Consider the following 26,109-nt stretch of genomic DNA (forward strand, 5'->3'; position numbering starts at 1 on the left):
ACACATTCTTTTGAAATTAATGCTTCATCTAGTCATATTACTCTATGATGAACACCAAACATCTGCAAATTATGGCAACAAAATACTAAATATATATTTCAATTATTACTTTCTATGTTTTCACCTTTCCTTTTTTTTCTTTTCATTTTCTAAAGATACATATGTGGCATAGCATATTTTGCTGAAATTGATGTTGCTTTTGTAGACGTCCTACGATTTGCTGTTGTAGATATCTTGTAGGCTTATAGAAAAAGCAAGAGTACGAAACACCTTTTTTTTTTCGTGATCTGGGCAGATCTTAAAAGATGTGCATCTCTAAGAAGATTAACTATACTCTAAAAAGACAGGATTACAAATTCCCTTTCTTATTTGTTAAGGCTGCCTCTGCATAAGAGCTTTTTCCCTTTGCTTAATGTGCCTGACGCAAGAAGTATCAGTTACACTGAAAGCACTGGCATAAAGGGGCACAGCTATCTTAATCGCTGTGTCATCTAAATTTATTCTAATGGCAGTTAGCAAGACATGCTTACATATTGGTTCTGTTAGCTCTGGTAGGAATATTTTTAAAGGTGGTTTAGACATACTGTTCTGATGACTGTGTATATCTGTGTAAATCCTACACTTTATTCTATGTTGTAATCTCAAAAATCTGGAAGGTTTTCTCAAAAATCTGGAAGGTAGCAATGTGTATGGCTGTTGAACCTCTCTGGGAAACATCTGTGTTGGTGTCTTGAAAATATTACTTAAGACTGAAATTCCAGAGAAGCCAGTCTATCACTTTTAGGTTGTATATATCACAAAGAACTATGAAGTGTGGAGCACTCCTATTGAAACCTGTTTCACAAACAACTCTCAACTGAGAAAGATGAGAGTAAGAAAACTAGTGATTTCATCTTCAGTTTTCTGTAATCCTACAATGTAATGGGAGAGGTAAAAAGAAAAGTGGGTGGGTGCTCTGTTACCTAAGATAGCATTACACGGTCTACTAAGAACCTGTTTTTGAAGAGAGTAAACTTGAGAAAAATAATGCTGTTTTCAGGAGGAGGTTGAGGATTTCTGAACCTATTTGTCTCTAAAGTTAATGCAGAAAAGCATACAGGTTTCTACAAAAGCAGGAATTTGGGCATAAAGTGGAAAAAGCATTTCCTTAATAATAAAATTAATGCAAAAGGGTGCAAGCATTGATGAAAGATTTTATTTTTCCATGATTTGGGTTCATTTTTTTCACAGATTTACCAGTTAGTCTGTCTAATTAAGTCTCCATTCTTTGGCTGCCTATTCTCATGAAACTTGCAGAAATCTATTGTCTTTGAGTCTATTCCTCTCCATCACATGGCTGAATTTGGCCAGTGGTCTGGAATCTTGTTATGATGAAAAAGAGCAAACCGGAAAACATAGTGGAAGCATAACCATAAATGACTTGTCTGCTCCTGGAGATGAGGGAGAATTCATAGCTTACGTTTTTAGCAAATGTTTCTTTCCAGGATTAATTGAAGAGGATGAATATTGTAACGGCCCTACAGAAAATGAAAAGTCTGTTTACCATCTGCATGTTTTACTGCTATCAAATATAATTAGGTTTATGCTTTTCTTGGCTTTATTCTGTTTCCTGGAAAATAGAATTATGTTAAGAAAATGAACACTGAAGTTTCCTTGTCAAGGGTCTATTTTGAAGTAAATTGCTGAAAGGCCATAACAGTCAATATAGTCAGTATTTCCTAATTCACTTTATTAATCTGTGATTGTAAAACATTGGTTCACTAAATCTTGCTGTAGGGCAGAGGTAATAACTAAAGACCTCTTTAGACCATTTCCAGCCTTTTATTCCAATAGTCTATTTATGCATGCTGACTAGTTATTCTGCTGAATGGCATTTAAGCCCATTTAGGCTAAGATTCTATTTTGTCTACTTGTAGGTACAGTTAGGTTTCTGTCATTCCAGAACTAGTGAAATTAGTGATAGAAGAGCATTTGATTTATGTTACTTACCACCTTTCTTTTCACTGGTTGTATTTTCTAAGAACATATAATCTCTGTCCATTTCATGGATGTATTGCCTGAGAAAATTCTCTAAAGTAATTCAGCTTCAAAAAAGTTTTGTGCAGCAAGCAGCCCTGATCCCTCTATCTCGATTTTGAAGACAGATGTTGATTCTCACACCCTTTCTTCTGCTTTGTATCACTGACCAATAGACCTCTGTTTTTACAAGGCTAAGATGAAGAAGTTGCAATTTCAATTGCCCAATACATTACCACTCAAGCAATTCAGCATCTGCATTGCAAACCTGGAGAATGCGAATGTCCAGAGAAGAACCAAATGACGATGTTGAGACAAAGGGAGCATAAATGTCACTGCTCTATGCAGAGAGAGACAGAAATGGCTTCTTTAAATGAAAACATTCCTTGGAGGAAAGACAGGTGTACTGCTTGCAAGTCACAAGTGAATTACCATCATGGCTTTAGCTCTGTGGGGAATCTGAAGATCCCCAGCCTGCATTGCTATTACCCCTCAACACTTCTATTCATTTTTACATAAAATACCATTAGAATTTATCATCTCCAGCCTAGCTTTCCATGCGTAGGGAATACAGGATGGGACTTCACATACCGACCTATAAATTCATGAAGAAAGTGTCTGTAGTAAATCCACCATAAAAGATTTCCTTTCAATGCTATGTGTGTAAAAACTCATGTCTCTGCTGGAGAATAAACTAGAAGGAATTTAAGCATGAAACATTCACCTATTAAACAGTGCTGCAGCAATTATATATATATATAATAATATAACATATTATATTATTATATATATAATATATATTATATATATATAAAAACTTTCAGATTATTTTTTGAAAAATGCTGTATTTACTGTTTTCACCAACCTGCTGCCAGGAATGTGCACAATGACGGGTGAAAACCACAAAACTTCAAACACTATCAATGTTTCAGAGCTGATCAGGCTTCAAACAAGCCAACCTATATGCTCAGCAAAGCAAGACGTTAAAAGAACAGTTCTTTAAACACAGAACTGGATGGAAAAGGCAAAAATTAGGAGGAAAACATGAGTGGACAATAGAGTGCCAAAAACATATATACAAAGTAAGATGCCATTTTTTTATTTTTTTATTTTTTATTTTTATTTTTTTTTTAATCATGAAAAGGATGGGATGCTGTAATTAGCAGGATTTGGCCAGTGGGCATGTGTATGGGAATTGTTGAGTCCTGGTCTGAACCACTGATTGAGCACCTGGGGAAAGGACCAGCTCAGCCCTGTGAGCACAGGTGAAGGCAACTCAGCTGTGTGACTTTATAAAGCAAAAAAACCCTGTCTCCACCTTGGCTCGATTTTTCCTCGGTGCCTACCACCAGCGAGGGACATAGAAAGTGGATTTCCTGAGGGATTTGGCTGTACAGAACCACAGAGCTATTGAGGTTGGAAAAGACCCCTAAGGTCATTGTGTCCAACTATCAAACCGCACATACTGAACTACATCTCTCAGTGCTACATCTCCATGTTTCTTGAACACCTTCCAGGGATGGTGACTCTAACACCTCCCTGAGCAGCCAGTTCCAACACATTATCACTCCTTCTGAGAAGTATTTCCTAATTCTTCCTCCAGCAGCACCTCTGCCCCTGTGCCTTCTACTCATGGTTCCCCAGCACCTGCAGCCCTCCAGGTTCTCCTTTAGGCTGCGTGGGGCGTCCCCCATTTGATGGGTCGTCAATGGGGATCAAAGTTTTAAAATAACAGAAAGCTCTGATTTATGGCTTGCATCGGACCCCTCACTCCTCAGTTACTCAACAATTTTCCAATTCACGATGTCATCTCGTGGAAAGATCTGTGTTTCCACTTCAAAGCTCAAAGGCGCGGGCTCCACAACACCGATAGCCGTCCTTCAGCTCCTGTCAGCCCCTCTCCCTTTTGGTCAGCGGTGGCGGGTAGCGCTGAGGGCAGAGCAACACCGCTATCGGACCCTGCCTCGAAGGGCAGCCTCCGTACCACCGGCGGAGCAAGGAGTCAGCGGGACAGACCCCCGCCCGCTTCCGCCGTATGGAGCCGGGGAGTGGGCTGGGTCTCGGGGCGCTGCGGAAGAATATCGCACTTTGACGATCCAGAACGGAGGAGCCCCCTGTCCTGGCAGTCGTTTCCCCACTCCTCAGCGCGAGCCATGTGGGATGGAAAGGCGGTGACGGTCTGAGAGACAGGCGGGAGACGAGGGGGTGAGAAACAGGAGGGAAGGTGCGGCGGCACGGGACTATTTGAGAAGACCCTGGCGGAACTTGCGAGGAGCGGAGTGATCCCACCTTCGAAGTGAGCGGCCCCGCGAGGCAGAAAAGGGCAGCGGGGCGCATTCTCTGTCAGGATACTGCGCCTGCGTCGCCCTTCGTTTCCATTTCTTCCCCCTCCCCTTCCCAGCTCTGTCCCCCTGCGCTTCTCCTCGCCTTGTGCGGGGTGCAGCTGTGCCCTCTCATCCGCTTTATTTCCATCTCTTGTTCCTCGCACCCATCCCCGGAGAGTTTTCCCCTAGCCATGGCTCAGATCCTGCCTATTCGTTTCCAGGAGCACTTCCAGGTGAGCTCAAGGGAACGGGGAACACAGGGTGGGGGCTGTTCCCGTCTGTCTCCCCGTGCACCTCGGAGAGGGGCGGCCGCGGCCTAGTCCGGGGTGAGGGGAGCGTGCGGTGCGGTCCGCGGGGCGCAGCGCCCCCATCCACCGCCGGGCGCGATTTGTGCAGAGTCACTCGGGGCCGCTCCGAGAAGGGAGAGTGGCTCCCCACGCTTCTGAGGAAGCCGTTGCCTCTCGGGGTGCGAGGGGCTTTACTCTTCTTCACAGCGACCTTCAGCCTCCGGGTTTTGGGGAGCCGTGTGGCTGCGGGTTGGGGGTCGAGCGCCCGAGGGCCTCTGCCTCCCTCCCAAACACAACGATATAGAAAAGAAAGAAAGCCCTTCTTCAAAACGGCGCAGTTCTGATGGCCTATGAGTAGCATCAGTGCTGGAAGAGGTCCATCTCTAATGGGTGCCGTGCAGCCAAGCCGGTTTCTCTGTTCCTTTCTTAACTTGGTGCTAAAGAAGGGTTAGAAACGGAGTGGGAGAACAACAGGCAGCGAGCATGCAGTGTAAGGCAGGAAAGAATTAAAGGAATTCTCTAAATGAATGAGGGAACAGGAAGTGGAGTTGGCAAGTCATTCTGCTATCTCTGCCCAGCCTTCTGTCAAATCAGTCTTTCATCTCAAAAATGAACTGTAGACCCATCCTCTCGGAGACTTGGTACTACTGTAGTTCCTTTTTGGGGAGGGATTTTGGGTGACTGTGAGAACTGCCTTGGTCATTTTGGGAGGAGACCAAGGCTGGAAAAAATGATTGGGCAATGAGTTCCAGAAATATCTGCTCTGTGCCAGCATGAGCACACACCTGCCTACTCACTGGAGCTGAGTTTAATATAGTGAAGAATTACTCCTCCTCCCCCCTTAACCCTACAGGATAGTAGCGATTGCTGTCATACAATTAATTCATGGTAAAGGGCAGCTGTCTGAGTAAGAAAGTGAAGATTCAAGGTATTTTTAATGTCGGGCTCACCTTAGAAAGAAGCATTTGGTTCTCACAACTTAAAGCTAGCAGGTGTCACTGATCCTGTTGGTTGTTTTTGGCTGTGCAGTGATAAGTGGATGTTATGGTTGATGTTATAGGTGTAGTGTCCTGCTTTGCATGTTACATGACTATTTCTGAGGGCTAAGTTCTGTCTTACGACACTGTCTGTGTGAGCATTAGAGCACTTCTGGTTTGAGACTGGGGCTAGTAACTTCCCCAGGGAGTCCTACTGAAGTCACATGCTATTTTTTGCCACCACCTGCTTTTGCTCCTAAATGTTATGATATTATTGGGAGGACTGAGCCTGTGCTGGAGCGGACTGTACAGGGGAGTGTGGGAAACCTTAGGACCATGCCACTGATGTGTTGAACAGGATTGTTTTGTGGGGCTCACGCCTCCCCACTCCACTTCCACTCCCTCAGTCTGAGAGCAGTGGCTCCAAAGCAGTGTTCCACACTAGGAAACTAAGATTAGTGACTGGGACAGGAATTCATCAGTCTCCTTAGTGTTACTTCAGCACCTGTTTTTACATGACAAGTGTAATGGGGAGAATCAGAAGACGTGTGGGAGCTGGTCGTGCTTGTTTTGGCTGGATATATGAAGTATGGTTTTATCAACTCTAACTTACATTATATGTGTCTACTCTAGATGTGTTAGCTCCTTGCTCCTTGTTGGCCAGTAGGGAGTTTTCTTATGACAAGAGTAGGCCTTCACTCCTGTTCATAATGCTTCATTATCATCCAGCTTAATTTTTTTTTTTTCTTCTCGGATTTCTTCCAAGGAATAGGTTTGGCTACAGTTAAATTGTCATATTTGAAATGAGTAGTATGACAGATCTACTACACTGCTTTATGATGTTAAATCAAAAACAGTTTCTTATAACTGCTGTGTATCAGTAATTCTATATTGATTTGTTCTGCATCTCAATTCAAACTGAACTGCTTATCTGTAGATATTTTAATTAGTATGTTTGTAAGTAGCTAGAGTAGCTGGTTACTCAATTTCAGATTCAGCCTGGTGCTGATGGAACCTTATTTCCCTTATACTAAGTCTTCTCTATACTCAGCTAAAAGGAGAAATGAAGTACGCAAGAAGTGGTCTTTGGGGAAGCTGAACAAGTTGTGGTGCTAAGTACTGAACTCTCCCAGTCTCTGCCTGGATGAACAAGTGTGGGGAAAAAAAACTGTGATCTTGGTTCACATAAAATTGAAGGAGTATTAGGTAGACTGCTTACATTCCTCATGCAGCTTGTTTTGTTTTATGTTGATAATTTTTCTAACTGAACTGTACCTCCAAGGCTGTGCAGGAGGAATGTACGCTAGTCACAGTGTGTGTGAAATTAGAAGTTGTTACAGCTTGCACCTTCAACCTTGGTATGAGCTTATGAGGAGACAGTAGCTACTGTAAGAGATACAGAAATTGATCAGCTTAATACTGCCTCAAGTCTTACTGTTTAGGTCCACATAACGCAATTAAGATACTGTTTTTAGTTGTAAACTGTTCACAGTTCCCCAAAGAACTTGCTTATTCTTCCCTCAGAGACTATAATAGTTTAAGTCCTACAACAAGGATTGGCAATAAGCTAGTAGCTGATCAGCTGTAACAGAAGTATAGCTGTAATGATGAACTGCTGGGATGTACTATTAGGATATAATTGGATTCTTAATTCCAGTGCTTCTGTTGGAGCAGTGGATTATAAATTATTTACTGGATTGCAGTTTACCATGTGTTTGGTTTGCCATTGGGCTTGATGATCTCTAAGATGTTTTCCAAACCTCAATTCTATGATTCTATGAATAGGAATGCCATAAAAGACTAAATACAAGCAGAGTGGGACTGACATTACTGGAATTCAGTGAACAAAATGTTCTAGGTCTGAAGTCGAACTTTCCTTTACTTAATCATAGGCTTGTTCTTAAAAGCTGAATGTCGTCCTTTATTTTTTATCTCTCACTATTAAAAATCTCAGCTAGCCCTGTAGAGAAAACAACAGTTATGCAAAGTCTTGGATTTCTTGGCTCTTTGTCCTGTAAATGGACAGGTACAGTGATCAATAGGCAGGTTTCTGCTTTCTCTGGAGTAACTAATGCAAACTCTTAAGCACAAACAGCTGAAAAAACCTGTGTGCATGTTTTGTATCCTTTATGTATAAATTCTATACATTTTAGTTTGGTACTGAGAAGCTAAAATCTGGTCTTAAAGTGATATAGATTTACTTCTGTCACTTCATGGGCAAAACCACTTTATTTTGATTAGTCTGAGATCTCCTCTTAAGGATTACTGTCTGTTGTGGGCATGAAATAGCCTGAGGCAATAGGCATGATTAAGCTGAGCTGTAATGGATTTCCAAAGTTTGCTTTGGCTAGACATATGTGAATGTAAAAGCATTCAGGATGATTCCAGCTGTAAATAACTTCTTGGACTTGTATTCAGAAGGTAGAGCTAAATATTGTGGTGACTCAGCTATTTAGTGTTGAGGAGACCATATTTGCCCAAAGGATTGGGAAGTACCCTGTGTGTGTAGAGACTCTTTGAACAGATGATCTAATCACCATTATTGACATACAGGATTGGGTTTGTATATGGAGTGACTTTTTTTTTTTTTTTTTTTTTTTTTATTAGAGAAAAGTGTAATTGCAGCTATAACTAAACACTTGATCCTGTGGTCTTGCATGTTTCAGCTGACATGTGCTTCCTTGATGTCCCTTGCCTACCAAGATGGGGAGCAACAACAAGGGGGCTGGCAGTGGGGACAGGATGTCTGATGGCTATATACAGTTCCTTACTGGGCGTGTTGTTTTAACTTTATATAACTACACAAGCTACATAAGTGCCCTGAGAAATTACTACCGTGTTCTTAGTTTGTATTGTGCTTTAAATGATATGTTCTTACAGAGCTTCTAGTGCTTAATATTTAGATACCCATAGCCTCTGTCCAAGTCTTACTCTTCTGTAGTGGGATTGAAGCAACTGTTAATTGAAACCTCTGAAAAGTGTTTCCGTTAGAGCTGAGTGGAACTAAGCTGAAGTGGGATATTTTCTGAACCCCATCAAGTTACGTGAGCTCCAGCATTTAGCTGATGGTATGTCCCAAGTATTTGGAGATAGTACTAGGCAGACAGTAGGTTAGTCATAAGAACTTACCACTAGAGAGAGGGATTTAGCTTGAAGACTGTGTCAATGTCTGAGTTGGTTGTTGCTGGTTCGGTCTAGATCACTGTTTTTCTGCAGAAAGAGAGTAGCACTAGAAAGCCCAATGCTTATTAAAATTCTCATATTACAAGCATCAGTAAACTGGAAGGGGAAAAAAATTATTAAATTTCAGGTGAATAGTCACATTTTATCCTACTTGTGGCATTTAAATAATATATCTCTGGCTAATTTTTTTTTATCATTACAGGGGTTATCAGTATCTTAACATTCTTAAAATTGTTTGATAGGCAATGATCTAATCTAGTCTATAGTAATATTAGATGAGTTATCTGGGTCATTCATACTTACAGTGAAAGAAGCAGTGCTGGCTAAATATTTGTTTCTTATGGTTGTAAAGAGTATCTGCTCCTGTTCTTATGTGTAGTCATAAGGAACATGCTTGTTGAACAGTTTCCATGGAGCACTGCCCTCTAATATGGATGCTTACTGTTGCACTGATGGAAGTAAACCTTCAGTGCTTTCAAATTGCAAAAATAAGAAGCTTTTTTTTTTTTTATTAACTGAGGCAGTAATTACATGACCATCCTTTAGAAATAGTAATATTTTTGCCTTAAGAAGTTTACTTGCTAGCCTAATAAGAGGATGGCAGCAATAGTTACACACCATGTATAGTTAATTTCTGAAACTTTCTGTAGATGTTATGGCAGTTAGAACAGGAAGTTATGCCAGAATTTGAGGCAAAAACTTATTTCTTAGTAAAGATACTTAAAACATTATGGTTCTTCAGTAGGGACCAGGTTTTGCAAGGGGTAAGTTTGGGCTTAAAAGCTGAACTTGAACTAGACTAATACCTCAAGATTCTCACTGTACAGAGTGTCAAGTGGCTGTCATGAAGAGGATGTCAAGCTGTAGCACAGTATCTGAAAAGAGGCATTGGAGAGGCTGTGTGCTACTTCAGTGCTCTGAGTTAGGGCTAATTAAAGCAAGACAAGCTTGGCTATCGTATGGTTAAATCACTTGTGATGCTTCACTTTATCATCTTTCATAACAGGTTATATTTTGGCAGATGAACTGATTTCATGCCCAACACCGAAGCGTGAATGCGTAATTTTCAGTGAGTGGATGTTTTCAAGTCTAGAGCATATAATCAGGAACACTGAATCTAAGGGACTATGGCTTATACTCCTTGTTCAGGGTCATAGATGACTTGGCTACTACTTGAGCGTTTATTGAGTAACAAACTTTCCTATTGCATGAATCTTCTTAATGTGGAGACATTTTACCTTATTGATACAGAAGCCTGTAATAGCTACATGCTCTCTGGACAGTTCTTGAAGCTCTAGTTACAAGTTGCTTCTGATACTTTAGTGTCTAAACTTTGATAACCTTTTGGCATGAATGGCACCTACTTCTGTTTACTAGCTTGTATAGAAGTATGTATCTATAAACTGAGGATACAGCTGAATGGGTCTTGATTGTTGTGCTGATGTGTTTGTTCCTTCTTCAGATATCATCTTACACATGCATACATTTAGCTTGTATTGCATTTCTGAAGCTTATGTATGTCAAGATTAGCAACTACTAAGCTGAATAACTCTTCTTTAGTAAGCTGAAAACTATTCCTGAGATTTTTCTTGGGTATGGCTCCAATGCAGTGCTGCATTATCTCAGTTACGTACCCAATTTATGGGTTAGTAGCTTTACATAAGCTGCAACAAGCCATGGTCAGTGTGTTGGGGACCTAACAGCCTCTGACTGAAGAATGATCCTGGGATGAAACAGCGTTCTGTTTTAAGGGAACTGATATTTGTAGCTGTAGCTGCAAGTATCTTGTTTTGTAGATAGAGCCGACCTTGGTAGTTTATCTTGTTTATGCAAAGGCTTGTTTTGCAAACAGTTGTTCCTCTTGGGCTCTGTATTATGTGTTGGCTGCATGGGCACAGCATGCAATGGAACAAACCTTGAAGACCCTGGGGAAATCAAAGCAGGAGAGCGATTGCAGAGGGGATGAAAGGCAAAGTGCCCTTTGAAGCAGGGGATGCCCAGCTGGTGCTGCCTACAGTGTGCACTGCCAGCATAGTCTTTCTCTCTCCTTTTGGTGATTTGCTGTCTCTCAAGGGTCAGAAAGTAATAGTGCACTTGCTTAGGGAGGTTCTGCTTCCTGCTTGCAAGGATTATCTAAAAATGAATGCCTGTGTGTGTATATGTGTATATGTTGACTAAAACTTGTAACCCTCTGTGCTGCTCTGAGTGCATAGTTTGCTTGCCTCTGCTCCTGAGACATCCTGTCTCAGATTCAAATGTACCCTGAAACAATCAGCCAGATCAGAACATACTGAACAGCTTGTGACACTAGATTGGTCCTGAAGTCCATGAAAACTACAAGAGATTCAGTGAGCATAGTAACAGTGTTTGGGAGAGCAAATTTGGAACTACAGAACACCTGTTTCCAACAAAATCACAACCAGTAGCTGTGCATCTTTGCCAGTGATGAAGAGCCTGCATGCTATGCTTGTGAAAGTCCGCACCTGTGGGTTTGAACCACTGTTGCTGTTGCCACTGCTGAAATGCACCATCCACTCCCACACTGTGCTCACATAAACTGGTCTCAATAAATGTTCAGGAAGCATTGATTAATGCTTCAGTGGAAGATGTTTTTTTTCCTCCCTAGAGGACTTGAATTCCTCAACTTTGCTTCATACGCACTTCCATGTCAGACACCATTTTGTGAGATTGCCCTTCTGCTGCCATCTGTTGCCCAGCAGTGAAATGTAATGGAATATTGGCAGGAAGGTTCAAACTCTACTACCATGGCACCAATGTCTCCCTCTAATGTTGTGGGCCAATATAATAAAATAGGAGGCATTACTTTTGGAGCAGCCCTCTTGAAAACTATTCCCAAATGTCTGTATCAAAACAGAAAGCAATTTTTTTTTTTTGTTTTTTGCATATTTTTCACTTTTCCCAGGACTGTGTTTAGTCGATGTATCAAAATACGAAGTTATTTGCCGTAAGTTGAGTTAGCACTACACTGCATCCTCCCTATGGCCTAGACAGTGCCTGTTGCACTCTGATGTTTGGCTGTTGCTGAGAGATGGGTGTGTGCCTGGGGCAGAGCCAGGCTGTTTGTTCAGCAGGGAATAGCTGCTGCCATGATGGTGCAGGGCAGAGTTTGGACTGTAGGACGGGGTTAATCTCTTAAGAAGCTTGGATAAAACTGATACTGCTGTTCCTTTGCTTGAAAATCTGTGCTCTGGGGCATGAAGCAGGTCCTTGGGCTTGTCACAGTTACTGTTGCATGAAATGTAGCTTACGACCATACCAAGTTGCTGCATTAGGCACTGCTAAATCTGAGATATTACAGACTAGTTGAAACACTGATTCACCTTCACTGCTGCCTCTTCTGACTAATCTGACACTGGAAATGGATGGAGACAAAGCTAATGAAGATGAGTGAAAGTGAGAAATCTAGGCATCTACTCAGAGATACGGAATGACTTGAAGTTACTTTAAGAATAGCTAGTTTGTCATGTGCTTGAACGCAGGTGATTGACCATAAGTGGTGAGGAGGCATCTACATTGAAATCCCTGCTTGTGCTGTTAATCTAAGTGATGTGACTACTTAGGCAGAGAAAGATGGAATAAGTGGTTATTTTAACACTTTACTTAGCTTGCAATAGTAAGAATAAGTTCAGAGGAGTGAGATGAACAAGTCCACTTACAAAATTAGGCCATTGAAAATAGTGCTGAACTGCATTATTTTTGCAGTCACCCAGCATTTCTACTAAAGCTATTAAATAACCTGGAGGCTTTAGTGCTGGTTTCTTTGGGAGAAGAAGGAAGAGGCTGGATAGCAGGAAGTAGCTGCAAATTAAACAAACAAAAAAACCTAAACAAACAAAAACACCCAACGGCAGCAGCAAACAAAACACACACACAAAAACCCAAACAAAAACATTTGGATTTGGTATGATTGTAACATAGGATTACAACATACAACACATACAACATTCCTATTGTTGTATTGACTATGTCTAGAGGTTTATCTGAAACCTTAATTAGCAAATATCACTACGGTAGCATTCACATTTTGGTTGATGTAACAGAAGGTATATTTTAACAAGCCATGGTAGCTGTTACCAGGTAAAAAAAGGTAGCATAAATGCTGTATAAACACAAGCTATGACTGCAATTCCAATGCATTCAGGTTACTGTGTGCTTCAAGGAAAGCACTTGGTGCTATACTCAAAGGAAAGGAGGAAAGATGTGTCTGAGATATTCTAACCTGAATTGGGGATGCCTGGACCTGCTAATCACAGAATCACCAAGGTTGGAAAAGACATCTGAGATTATCCTGTTCAACTGTCAATGTATTGCCAATATTTCCCAGTAAACCATGTCCCTCTGTACAACATCTAAATGTTTCTTGAACACCTCCATGGTTGGTGGCTTGGCTATCGCCTCTGCCAGCTCCTTCAGCACTCTCAGGTGGATCCCATCTGGCCTCATGGACTTGTTGCAGCCCAGGTGGAGCAGCAGGTCTCTAACAGTTTCCACCTGAGTCAGGGCGTTTTTATTCTGCTCCCCATCCAAGTCTTTCCAGTCAGGGGTTAGGGTACCCTGAGGATAACTGGTCTGGCTTTTAAAGATGGATAAAAAGAAGGCATTGCTAATCATGCACTTTGTCTGCAGATGAAAATAAGAGTTGGCTTACATCCTAATTTTTAGTCCTGGCAGTACTGTGAAGATAGAACCTGGTGGTCTAGATTTGCCAAGGTAGACATGGTGTGGTCTCTGCAGTGGACAGGCCCTGGAATGAAGTATGTTTTTCATCTATCTATTGCTCTCTCAGCTTTCCTTTTCCTAAAGAGATGATGTGGAGTTGACAGTTGGGAGGGAGGTTAAAGGACTTAAGACTGCTTCTTTAATTGTATTATAAATGCTGTAGATGTTGCAGTCAGTGTTTCTGATGTCTTCAGGCCATTCCTTGGGAAGGAACTCAGCATTACAAACTTACCTTGGTATGCTTGTTACAGTATCTGTTTGAGCAGAGAAGCTGAAGTAAAACCTGTGAAGATAAGTGGTGCTAATTCAGTACTTACCAGTTCCTGAGTATACTCAGATCAATGTAACAGTCTGTCTTAGACTGGTAATTGAACTACTGATGCCTTCCTTAAATATTATGGGAATTCTGCAATATCGATCCCTTCTAGAGGGAGAAGAAAATAAGTCTGTCTCTACGTATGATGCGAGCAACTGAAACAAGGGATCAGATGAGATAGCAGGAGGGGATCTTATGTACAGGAACTTAAGTTAGACAGATAAATCTTCATTATAAGAATATTAAAGGACCGTTCCCTCTTTCTAGCTCCAAAATTTGGGCATTAACCCAGCAAACATTGGATTCAGCACCCTAACAATGGAATCTGACAAGTTCATTTGCATCAGGGAGAAAGTGGGAGAGCAGGCACAAGTAGTAATAATTGACATGAGTGATCCAACATCACCTATCAGACGTCCAATTTCTGCTGAAAGTGCCATCATGAATCCAGCCTCTAAAGTAATTGCACTAAAAGGTGAGTAACCCTTTACTCTTGTAATATGAAAACTACTATTTAGCTTCATTATTGCTCATGTAAGCTCTGAAGCATAAGAGCTGTGTAAGGTTTATACGAAGAAAGTACAGTAAAATAATATCTTGCCTGCTAGATCTTGGTTGTGAATATTTCAGTAATGTTTGGATGGTTTGCCTACCAATAGGTGAGAGATGCTTGGCACTGCTGCCTGATGTTTTCACTGAGTACAAGTGGATGTTCAGAGAATAATGGACTCTTGTAGGGATGAGTGGGGAAAGACTAAAACTGCTCGTGCCCTCTGCTCTGTACTTACCTTTGCTGTAAGTGCTTACTGGATACAAACAAATTGTTATAAGGCTGGCCAGTAACTACATGAGACAGCATGAAAGTCTGAATGCATGAATTTGTTTAGTTTGATAACCTTGAGAACCTACAGACGGAAGACCTCACATGTGGTGTTTGTTTTGTTTTTAGGTCTGAGTGCTCCCCCCAAATATTTTTTACTATATTTCTTTTCTTAGATGAGTAATTTCTAGTACTTAGCTTCAATAACTACTTGTCACTGGCTATGTATTTTCTTCTTGCATCTTATGTAAACAGATGGCGAGTGAACTTTATTTCATGTTTAGTACTACAGACTGGTCTAATCTCATAAAAAGTACTGAACTTTGAGATAGCCATTTGACAGTTCACTTCATAGCCATATAGAGGATCTTAGTCTTCATTTGTCTGTTTTGACTATTGACTGTACCAAGTGGAGGAGAAGAGTGTTGTGTGTGTGTGTGTGAATATATACAATGGAAGTACAGTTGATAGACAAAACCACGTGCAGTACTTTCGAGAGACTTCTGTTAGCGGGTCCTGTGTGCTATTCATTTCTTCCTAAATGTGATATCCAGTGTGAAAATCTGTGATGAATTTCTGTAGGGGTCTAAGAAATAACATTCCTCAAACTGACACAAAATGTGTATCTTGCTGTCTATAATATTGGACTTACACTGACATTAGGTGAGAACTGATGTGTTAACATTTGACTTGAGCTGTAATTGTGGTTTAGTTGAGATGCTTTTACATCTTGCAAAGGACTGCATTACTTGGGATATGATTTAAGTCAACAATGTACAGATTTATTTCAGATTTATTTGATTTCACTATCCTTAACTTCAGACCTCTTTTAACAAACCTTATTGGCAGGGAAAGTGCCTTTTTTGTACTAGCAGAACTTAATCTAGCTCTTAAGGAAACAGGATCATCTGTTTTTAAAACTCATCTATTCATGCTAACTGAACAGATTATCATCAGATTGTAACAATATCACTTTTCTTGCCAGTGTTAGACTTGCTGAAAAGTATCATCCTGTCCATGCAGAGTGAGTAAATTTGTCCTCTGAACAAAGTTATTTGTGTGATGTCACATGGACTTGCAAAATTGCCAGGTATTGCAAACTTAGAGCTTTTCTTATATCATGTCTAGTAGCCAAAGATTAAAGGAGAAAAGAGAACTAATAGAGCCACCTAGCCCACATGCTCTTGTTCAAGATAACTGGTAGAATTACAGTAAACTGCACCAAAGACATGGTTGAAGTTAGCCTGTCACAATAGACTTTCCCTTCTGACTGACAAGCATCAGTAGCTGAGGCATCACTAGTTAAAACTGTTGTGTGTTGTGACTGAGTGTACTGTGACTGGGAGCTGCTCATTATCCAAGAATTACTGAGCAATTAACATACGATCCTGTTCAAACAATGAATGAAACAGTGCATACTCTCATTTTAACTCAAGAACTGTTTAATTTCTGGATTGCATGTGGCATTCTCCTGGCATTACCAAGCTTCATGCTTTATCCTTGTTCCAAGGTTCTGTTGCTTTGCTTTGCACTGAAAGTAGTCTCCAGTTGTTACAAGTGAAGGATGCAGTACTCAAGGCATTCTTCCATTCTTTACAGAATGGAGAAACTTAATGTTCTGGTGAACTGAAATGTAAATTCTTGTGCCAGTGTGCAGCAATCAAAAACCCCATCTTCCTTGACTACATCTGCAGAGAATTACCTTAAATATACCAATCAGTCTGGTGTCTTGATAAGGAAAACCCATGGAAGTCTGGCTCTTTGTCTCAGGTTTTGGCCTGAAAAAGCAGTCAAGTTCACAGAAGACTCAGTCACTTGCCCATGCTGTTTGTGATCTTAGTGCAGGTTCCTCTCTCTCTCTCTTAATCCAAATAACTGAATTACTGTGGTTTAATTACAGTTTAGAGCTCTGAAGCTTGAAACTGTATTGCCAAACTTAAGAAATAATATTGCTGGGGACCTTTTGATCACCATCAGAGCTAGTCAACTGATGAAGCCTTTAAAGCAATTTCCAACTATATTACAACAGTTTTTTATTCTAGAAAATAGACAAGCACAAGCTTTTAGGTAATTTTGTAGCTTATTATTTCCGTATTCTTAAAGCTAGGGTTGTCTTGCTTTCTTTTGAGCAAGACAAAGCAGTTTCTGTATGCACATACTGGCGTTCTTGTTTAGATGGTGAACTAGTGCTCTTTCTGAACTGCTTATCTGTCTTCTGGATGCCACACACTATAGCCCACTATAGGTGTCAGTGCTTTGATAGCACTAGTCTTTTGCCTAGGTGCTTCTTGCATGCATATAATACAGTAACTGCATGTGCAGAAGTTGCAGCATGATCAGAAGAAGGCTGCTTTTTGTCTAAATAAAGCTCACAGGCCGTCACTGGAGCTAGCTGATCAGATTAATAGATCTGCTTGCTGTTAATCTGAGGAGCATAAATTCAGCATGTAGTAACTCTGAAGTCTTGCTTTGTGTTTTGGCACTGTGTTAAAGTATTATGATCAATTTAATGTGTATGTTATTCTAGACTTTTACAAAGCAATCAGATAGGTATTAGCTTGGGATTATTATCTCTTGGAAGCAGCTTACATCTATCTTTCCAATATTGCAGAATCATAGAATTGCAAACTTTGGAAAAGACCTCTAAGATTACCTGTCCAACTGTCCACCTATTGCCGGTATTTCCCTCTAAACTGTGTCCTTCAGTACAAAATCTAAGCATTTCTTGAACACCTCTGGGGCTGGTGACTCTACCACCTCCCTGGGCAGCCTGTTCCAGTGCTTGACCACTCTTGGAGAAGTGTTTCCAGTCTGATTCTCCTCTGGCACAACATGAGGCCATTCCCTCTAGTCCTCTTGCTAGTTACATGGTAGGAAAGGCTGACCATCACTTCATCACAGCCTTCCTTCAGGTGGTTGTAGAGAGCAATAAGGTCTCCTCTGAGCCTGTTTTCTGGACTGAACAATCCCAGCTCCCTCAGCTGCTTTTCATAAGGCCTGTGCTTCAGAAGACCCCTCACCAGCTTTGTTGCCTTTCTTGGAACACACTCCAAGGCCTCACTGTCTGTCTTGTCATGAGGAGCCCAACACTGAATGCAGTACTTGGTGTCACCTCACCAGTGCTAAGTACAGAGGACTGATTACTTACCTGCTCTTGCTGATACAAGCCAGGATGCCACTGGCCTTCGTCGCCAGCTGGGCACATGGCTGGCTCATCTTCAGCTGAGTGTCAGCTGATGCCCCCTGGTCTGTTTCCTCTACGCAGTCTTCAGCTACTCTGCCCCAACCCTGTAGCATTGCCTGGGGTTGTTGTGGCCGAAGTGCAGGACCCAGCATTTGGTCTTGTTGAAGTTCATTCCATTGGCGTCAGCCCAGCTATCCAGCCTGTCCACATCCCTCTGTAGGGCCTTCCAACTCCCAAGCAGATTGACACTTCTTCCCAACTTGGTGCCATCTGTGAACTTACTCAGGGTACGCTCAAAGCCCTCATCCAAGACATCAATAAAGAGGACAGGCCCCGGTACTGACCCTGGGGGAGCACTAATTATGACTGGCTGCTGGCTGAATGTGACTCTATTTACCACCACTCTCTGCATCTGACCATCAGGCAGTTCTTTACCCAGAAAGGACATTTCAGAAATATGCAAGTAAAGGAAATACAAACCAATACTCTAGCGGTCTGAGTGGGTGTCTTGTGAACAGTAAATGGTATTTCCTAGAGCTAAATTCTCTTATTTGAAGTTAAGTAAAATAACACTTTGACTTCCTGCAAGACATAGAATTCGTTATTCTTTGAAAAGGATTTGTCTCAGTTATATAAGTTGTAAATCTACCCTTGCTTCTTCTGGTGATTCAGAGAACGGCTGAAGTCCAGCTTAAAATTTCAGCATAGTTACCCAAATTGTGAAACAATAATCTTTTATAGAACTAAAGCTCCAAGCCTTTTTATAAACTTTCTGACCTTTTTAAAAGCCTCTCCAGCAGGTAGTTTGTACTACTGTTTTACAGAGCCCATCCATTTCCCAGTTAAGTGCAGAGCCTGTTTGGTTCCAGGAAAAAAAAAAAAGCAAAAAACAAACAAACAAAAAACAAAAAACAAAACAAAACAAAAAAAAAAAAACAAAAAAAAACCCACAAAAGCCATGGTCTAGCTATTTCAAGAGCTGTTGCAAGTCTGTTGCTGCTGGCTTCAGTCTGGGTGATCTACAAAAGCTACTAAATTGACGCAAACTGGAGCCATTCTTTCTATTATACTAAATTACATCAGTTAGACAGCTATAATTTGATATCCCAGTGCTCCTACGTAAACCAGAATTTACTCAAGTAAATCATATAGGTTAGATAGTTTATTATCTTACAGATATCTTATAACTATCCATACATAGATATCTTATAACTATCCATACATAGATATCTTATAACTATCCATACATAGATATCTTATAACTATCCATACATAGATATCTTATAACTATCCATACATAGATATCTTATAACTATCCATACATAGATATCTTATAGTTTATTATTTATTATATATAGCTTAGATAGTTTATTAACTACACCTTTTAGTTAGAATGCTTTTGCTTGTCAGTTGTTGGTTGGAATGTCACGTAGGTGTCCATGAAGACTCTTTTGCTTCGTGGCTGGAGGAAGTTAAAGGTTGGGAAGGGTTTCCATTTTGGTACAAGTCTAGTATCAAAGTACGCTTGGGTGTAACATGTAACATTAACTCTGCCTGTAAGATCACCAGAATAGCAGCTTAAGCAGAATTGTAAGTAGGCAAACTACAGGATGGTTATTACAATAATTGATCAATGATGTTTCTTGGGTTTTGTCATACCAGCTGGAAAAACACTACAGATTTTTAACATTGAAATGAAAAGTAAAATGAAAGCCCACGCTATGGCAGAGGAGGTGATCTTTTGGAAATGGATATCTGTGAATACAGTTGCCTTGGTGACAGAGACAGCAGTCTACCACTGGAGCATGGAGGGAGAATCTCAGCCCCAAAAGATGTTTGACAGGCATGCTAGTCTTGCAGGCTGCCAAATCATCAATTACAGAACTGATGAACATCAAAAATGGCTGTTACTGATAGGAATTTCAGCGCAGGTAAGTTACCTGGAATTATCATGCTAAGAAAATGGTCAGGAGAGCTTTGTTCCATTTTCCTTTGCTTATAGCTGCTGTAATTTCTTAACTTTAGTTTCTGTAGATCAAAGCTTCAAAAATTCCTATTTTGGAAGACTAACCTGACCTTTAATATGATTAAAACATTGGTGGAAGGGGTGAGTGGCAGTTGTCTCTCTTTAAGTGACTGTCCCTAAAGTCTTGTTCTATAAATATTTGAAATGTTATCTCTAAAAGCTGATGTTTTTCCTTTTTCCTCTAGCAAAATCGCGTGGTTGGTGCAATGCAGCTCTACTCTGTTGATAGAAAAGTCTCCCAACCTATAGAGGGCCATGCAGCAGCTTTTGCAGAATTCAAAATAGATGGAAATGCCAAACCTTCCACCCTCTTTTGTTTTGCTGTGAGGAGTCCTGCAGGAGGCAAGGTAAAGTTTGCATCTGTTTTCTTGTTCTGGTATAGCACATCTCATTACTAGTAGAACTTCAGCAATCACATTCAGCTGACTGAAGAACAGCTTGTGAACCATACATGCAGTATATTCAGTTGGTATGTAAATGCTTTATTTTAATATAATAGAAACTGCTAAAAGGCTGAATTCCTTTAGTAAAGCTTAAGCAAAAGAACCAATGTAGATGTAATAAGAACTGAGATCAAAGCATTGAGTTATGGTCACGTTATGTTTTGTGTAATGAAATCAAGTCATAAAGTAGCCATTTATGTCTAAAATTTAGAAGAGACTAAGTAAGCCTTAGCAGCTTGGGTAGGTTTGTATGTAACTGATAGTGAGACTCAACAGCAGGTCAATATCCTACAATGTTTGTTAGCAGTCTGTAAAGGGCGGAGGTCACATTACAATTTTTTTATTCTTTCATTCTTATATTTTACACATTGTTGATAAATTGACAAACTCACTCAAAACGTCTGGAACAAGTTGAGTGCCTTGAAATAGAAATATACACTATGCTTTTATAGAAGACATTCTTTAGCTTTTCCTGGTATTTACATTGTTAAGTTCTGGTTAACTTTATTCTTTTTTCTCTCATAAAAATCTGGAGCACAGTTCTCCAGAGTATTTCTGAATTGGACAGATATTTAGTGGCCAAGGGTGACAGATGACTTCATCAGCTTATCTGAAGATTTGAAACTTCTTTCATCTGACTGGATTTGCTAGTGATCTTGTGATGTGTACTCTTTCTTCTTAGCTTCACATAATTGAAGTGGGTCAACCAGCTACTGGAAATCAGCCATTTGTTAAGAAAGCTGTTGATGTGTTTTTCCCACCTGAGGCACAGACAGACTTTCCTGTGGCAATGCAGGTAAATGTTGACCAAAACCGCAAAGCAGCGTAATAGCTGGCAAGCAGCAGGCATCTGTCATTAAAAAAACAAACACACTTTCTACAATTGCTTTGCTGTTATTCTTCCGAACTTTGGAAATGGTATTAATGGATTTATGGAAAGCATACTAGACAGTAAAACAGTAACTCTCTCACAAATATGTAGGCTGTATTTATCTAAATATGTGAACTTTGATTATATTAAAAAAAAAAAAGCCACAAAAAATTATTTGTCTTCTGGTAGAATGTCTCTGACATTGGTCAGAACTCCTTTTGAATTGCTAAAAAGTTTGATGAGCTTTTGCTTTGTCTTAATAACAGCAGTTCAAAAGTAACTAGATACCAAGCATTGAAAGCAGTCTGTCAAAACAGCAGTACTCATAAGTTCTTGTCTAATTTGATGATGCTTGTTGATAGCAGGATAATTCTGCTTTTTTCAGGCTATTGAATTGTCTACTAATGGTCAGGGTTTAAAATATAATTGTTACAGTGCTTGGCATTTCATCTACAGTTAATGTCATAAGACAGAGCGGAGAGCCCTATATTAGTCTACCTCCTGTAGTAGCAAGAGAGAAGAAGATACCTTAGGATATTAATAGGAAATTTTTTTTTAGGAAAAGAACATGAATGGTTACTTTAACAGACCAAACTTACAATATGAAAAACAAACCATCTTGGAGCATGCAACTGCTGTCCAATCTAATATACCAGCTTTGTGAATAAACAAAGATAAGACTTACTGAACTGAGGTAAACAACACAAACTGTGTGCATGGCAGGCTTCGTGTGCTCTGAAGTCTTGCTCCAAAGTGGAAGTACTTCTGTCTAAATACGGTATTGGCTTGAAAGTTTCCTTGGCTTTGAGACTTGACAGCTAAACAGTAGCCCTCAGCAGCTGAGCCTGGTTCAGGTTCTGCTGGTGCTTTGATTGGTTCTTGCTGGAAAAAAGTGGGATTATCACACAAGATTTCTGAAAATGAACTTGTACTGGTGTATCTGACCTGAATACTAATTATGCCCAAATTATATCCCTCATCCTCACTCATTAGAACAGTATGGTCTTTGTTGCAGATGAATCTTGGTGAATCTTTCATCTTGCAGATGAAACTTCTGCATGTGTTCAGTGGAGGTATGGCTCTAAATGGTTATCAGAGCCATTCATTGCTTTGAATTTGTAACAGAGAAGCCTGAAGCTGTATTTGTTCCTAGTGTTAGTGCAAAGGCATGTCATTGCAGTACTGTCTTGTGACTAGGCTAAAGGCAGTTGTCTTAACTGTTGCTGTGTTAGTCTATACTAGTAAAAGATTATCTTTTAACAGATTGGAATTAAGCATGGTGTTATCTACCTGATCACAAAGTATGGATATATTCACCTGTATGACTTGGAGTCTGGAGTTTGCATCTACATGAACCGTATTAGCGCCGACACTATTTTTGTCACAGCTTCTCATGAACCTACCTCAGGCATTATTGGTGTCAACAAAAAAGGACAGGTAACTAATCCAGTAGTGTGTTTTTAAGTCTTCTAAGGCTGTGATGGAATGTAAGTAAGCCTAATGAGTGACTTGATATAAAAAAAACATCGTTGCAGGGATTGAGTAACTACTTGATTTTTATCCATTTTTTAACTTCTCCTAGTACAGACTGCTTGAAAGGAGAAACTGACTTGTTTTCCTTTTGGATAATCTGCTGCTTTGCTGACAGTCTGAATAGATATTCAGTTGTTATGTTGTATTCAGTAGTATTGGAAAGGGCAGTACGTCTTAGATATGCCTTTTATCCTTTCCAGGTGCTTTCTGTATGTGTCGAAGAAGACAACATTGTGAACTATGCCACAAATGTTCTCCAGAATCCTGACTTGGGTCTGCGTATGGCTATACGTAGTAATCTTGCTGGTGCAGAGGAATTATTTGCCAGAAAGTTTAACACACTGTTTGCTCAAGGAAGCTATGCAGATGCTGCTAAAGTAGCTGCATCTGCACCAAAGGTGAGTTATTTTAAGTGTAGAGGTTAGAATCCATTTAGACCGCCTTAGCTTAGTTGACTTGCACTTCAGCACTTGACATTCAAGAGCTAAAAGGCTTCAATACTAACCTAAGCTGTCTGTAGTTCATTTCATTGTTCTGTCTAATATGTTCTCCTGTATACCATCAGGGAGCATCTGCCATACTTTTCCAACACAGACTTGACTTGCTGTGGGCACTGACTTCTTTCTAGAAGATCTTTTGGTTTAGGTTTGATTAAAATCTCCACCCTGAAAGATTAAGAGTAAATTCTTCAGTGTGTAGCTGAACTTAACACCTGCTTTGGTTTTTGTTGTTGTTGGTTTTGTTTTTTTTTCTCCTCTAACGCTATTCAGCTTTCACAAATTAAATGTTACATCTCTGTATCGTGTGCCTCTACAGGGAATTCTACGTACCAGTGATACAATCAGGAAGTTCCAGAGTGTACCAGCTCAGCCAGGGCATGCCTCTCCACTGCTCCAGTACTTTGGAATATTGCTTGACCAAGGACAGCTGAACAAGTTTGAGTCTCTGGAGCTCTGTCGCCCTGTTCTACAGCAAGGCCGCAAGCAGCTTCTGGAGAAATGGCTGAAGGAAGACAAGGTAGGCTTGATCTTGATGCTAAATTTATTTGGCTGCCTTGTAGCAGTTGAGTGTGAATAACTCTTTCACTCATGCTACATATATGGATACTTGTGCTTGACAAAATATCACTTCTCTTCAGCTGGAGTGTTCAGAGGAGCTGGGAGACTTGGTGAAGACAGCTGACCCAACCCTTGCACTCAGTGTCTACCTTCGCGCTAATGTGCCAAACAAAGTGATTCAGTGCTTTGCTGAAACTGGTCAATTCCAGAAAATAGTACTGTATGCTAAAAAGGTAAAGTTGTTTATCACAAGCTGCCAGACTATATCTTATGTTTATTGCGTATGTGTTCTCAAGTTATCTTCCATGAGAAATTTGATTTTTTTTTTTTTTTTTTTTTAACTCAAAAACAGGATAACTAGCAAAGACTAAGAAACAGCAGAATTCATAGTATGTGATTAATGTCTAATAACGTGGTCTATGAAAGTTGAAATTAGAACCTCCAGAATTCTTATACTATCAAATTATGAACTGGCTCAAGCTGCTTATAAAAAAAAAAAAAAAAATGACTCTTCCTAAATCATTAAGGAAGAGATTTTTTTATTTTGATTTTTTTATTTTATTTTATTTTATTTTTTTTGCAAATTACAAAGTAGTTTGTGGGATATGCACTTAGAAATTTAGGACTGTGTGTGATAATGCCCTCAGACTCTTGATTTGTTTCTAGTAATTTTCTGAGTCAACAACAAAATTGCCCTAGAATAAGTTCAGTTGCTAAATAAGCAAATACTGAATTTGTGTTAACATACAAACAATGCTTTTGTCTGAGAATTCCTGGAAGATGGAGAATGGGTGTTACAAGCTTCAGTGTGGCTCATAGCACTTACACTACAGATTTAGAAGGCTTAAAATATTTTAAACTTTCCAGACATGCATGACTCTTCCTGAAATCTCTAGGTTGGCTATACCCCAGACTGGATCTTCTTGCTGAGAAGCGTGATGAGAGTCAGTCCTGAGCAGGGCCTGCAGTTCTCTCAGATGCTGGTACAGGACGAGGAGCCACTGGCTAACATTAACCAGGTGATGCCTACAACAAGAGCACTGGTCTCTTTCTAGACAGAGGTAATAGCATAGTACCGCTTTGGGAACTGGTAAGGCCAGTTCAGATCTTTAGTTGGCTTGGTTAGAAAAGGGACTAAACTAGTCAAGTTTGGTTGCCATTAGAGGCAAGTGTTCTTGTGCAAGCTGGTCTATTACAATAATCTTGATCCTGAATCTGCCACAGTCTTAGTCTATGCAATGAAGAATGTTACTGTCAGTTTAGAAAGCTCCTGCTGACTTTAGAGCACGTGTGAACTCTTATGGTAGCAGAGAATTTATAGGAAGATAAATGAGCACTTGCTCACAGAGGCCACTTGTGATTAAGTCATTAGACAACAACTTACTTTATTAAATAAGTGAAGTATTTAGAAAAAGTGTTAACTTTTCTTGCAGAAACTTTCCTATCAGAAAAGAAGGGATGGGCTTTGCTTGCTTTGTTAAAACTAAATAGTTGGTGGCAAAGTCTGGCATAATAGGTCAAAGTAGTGTACACCTCAAGTTCTAGAGAAAAAGGAAGTGTGAAATTTTTGTCATCTTTATCATCTTATGATAAAAAGAGTAAATATAGCACATTAAGTGCTGGAATGAGCTGTCTTTCTAGACAGGCTATTAGGTGTGTACAGATAAAAATATAAATGTGTACATATATAGAAAAGGGAGTGTATATATATATATATAAATATATAAATATATATTTTCAACTTGATGATTCTCAACAGATTGTGGATGTATTCATGGAGAACAGTCTTATTCAGCAATGCACATCCTTTCTATTGGATGCTTTGAAAAATAACTGTCCAGCAGAAGGCCACCTTCAGACTCGTCTGCTGGAAATGAATTTGATTCATGCCCCACAGGTAAGACTCTTAACCTAGTTCCTCCAAAAAATGAAGGAGAAAAATTGGAAGGCTTGTGCTGATATTTTGCACCTGCACTTCTTACAACAATCTGATGTCTATATATAGTTTACCAACATGAAAGACTATGAGTCAGTCATTGCTATGTCTTTTCAACAACTTTTAGTCTGAGCTGTTGTTGTTTTCTAACAGTCTGCATACAAAATCTAATCTCGTAGGTTGCAGATGCCATCCTTGGAAACCAAATGTTTACACACTATGATCGTGCTCATATTGCCCAGTTATGTGAAAAGGCAGGCTTGCTCCAGCGAGCTTTGGAACACTACACTGATCTCTATGATATTAAACGTGCTGTTGTTCATACGCATCTCTTGAATCCTGAGGTAAGTCTGTGCAAATGAAAGCCTGAGGTTCTGTATTTGAAGTGACTCCAG

At 40.0% G+C, this 26,109-nt stretch overlaps 1 protein-coding gene across 8 annotated transcripts in view; it reads left to right on the plus strand.

Moving 5' to 3' along the window:
• Positions 1 to 4,131: 4,131 nt before the first annotated feature.
• LOC128084631 (clathrin heavy chain 1-like) overlaps positions 4,132 to 26,109 on the plus strand; it is a 39,685-nt gene continuing 17,707 nt past the window's right edge. For 2 of the 8 annotated variants that reach the window (XR_008208633.1, XR_008208634.1), the window contains exons 1-12: positions 4,135 to 4,573; positions 14,111 to 14,318; positions 19,510 to 19,778; positions 20,059 to 20,220; positions 20,999 to 21,112; positions 22,451 to 22,624; positions 22,921 to 23,118; positions 23,537 to 23,737; positions 23,859 to 24,011; positions 24,675 to 24,797; positions 25,538 to 25,675; positions 25,894 to 26,058. Coding sequence is in view for 6 of the 8 variants with exons in the window: in XM_052690897.1 (XP_052546857.1) it covers positions 4,532 to 4,573; positions 14,111 to 14,318; positions 19,510 to 19,778; positions 20,059 to 20,220; positions 20,999 to 21,112; positions 22,451 to 22,624; positions 22,921 to 23,118; positions 23,537 to 23,737; positions 23,859 to 24,011; positions 24,675 to 24,797; positions 25,538 to 25,675; positions 25,894 to 26,058 (1,947 nt within the window). In the remaining 2 variants the exon portion in view is untranslated. Of the gene's footprint in view, positions 4,574 to 14,110; positions 14,319 to 15,648; positions 15,754 to 19,509; positions 19,779 to 20,058; positions 20,221 to 20,998; positions 21,113 to 22,450; positions 22,625 to 22,920; positions 23,119 to 23,536; positions 23,738 to 23,858; positions 24,012 to 24,674; positions 24,798 to 25,537; positions 25,676 to 25,893; positions 26,059 to 26,109 lie in introns of those variants that run through there. The other 6 variants (XM_052690891.1, XM_052690893.1, XM_052690897.1 and 3 more) reach the window with 5 other exon arrangements.

The sequence above is a fragment of the Tympanuchus pallidicinctus genome, unplaced genomic scaffold (assembly GCF_026119805.1).
Source record: "Tympanuchus pallidicinctus isolate F22 unplaced genomic scaffold, pur_lepc_1.0 scaffold28, whole genome shotgun sequence".
Taxonomy (NCBI): Eukaryota; Metazoa; Chordata; class Aves; order Galliformes; family Phasianidae; genus Tympanuchus; species Tympanuchus pallidicinctus.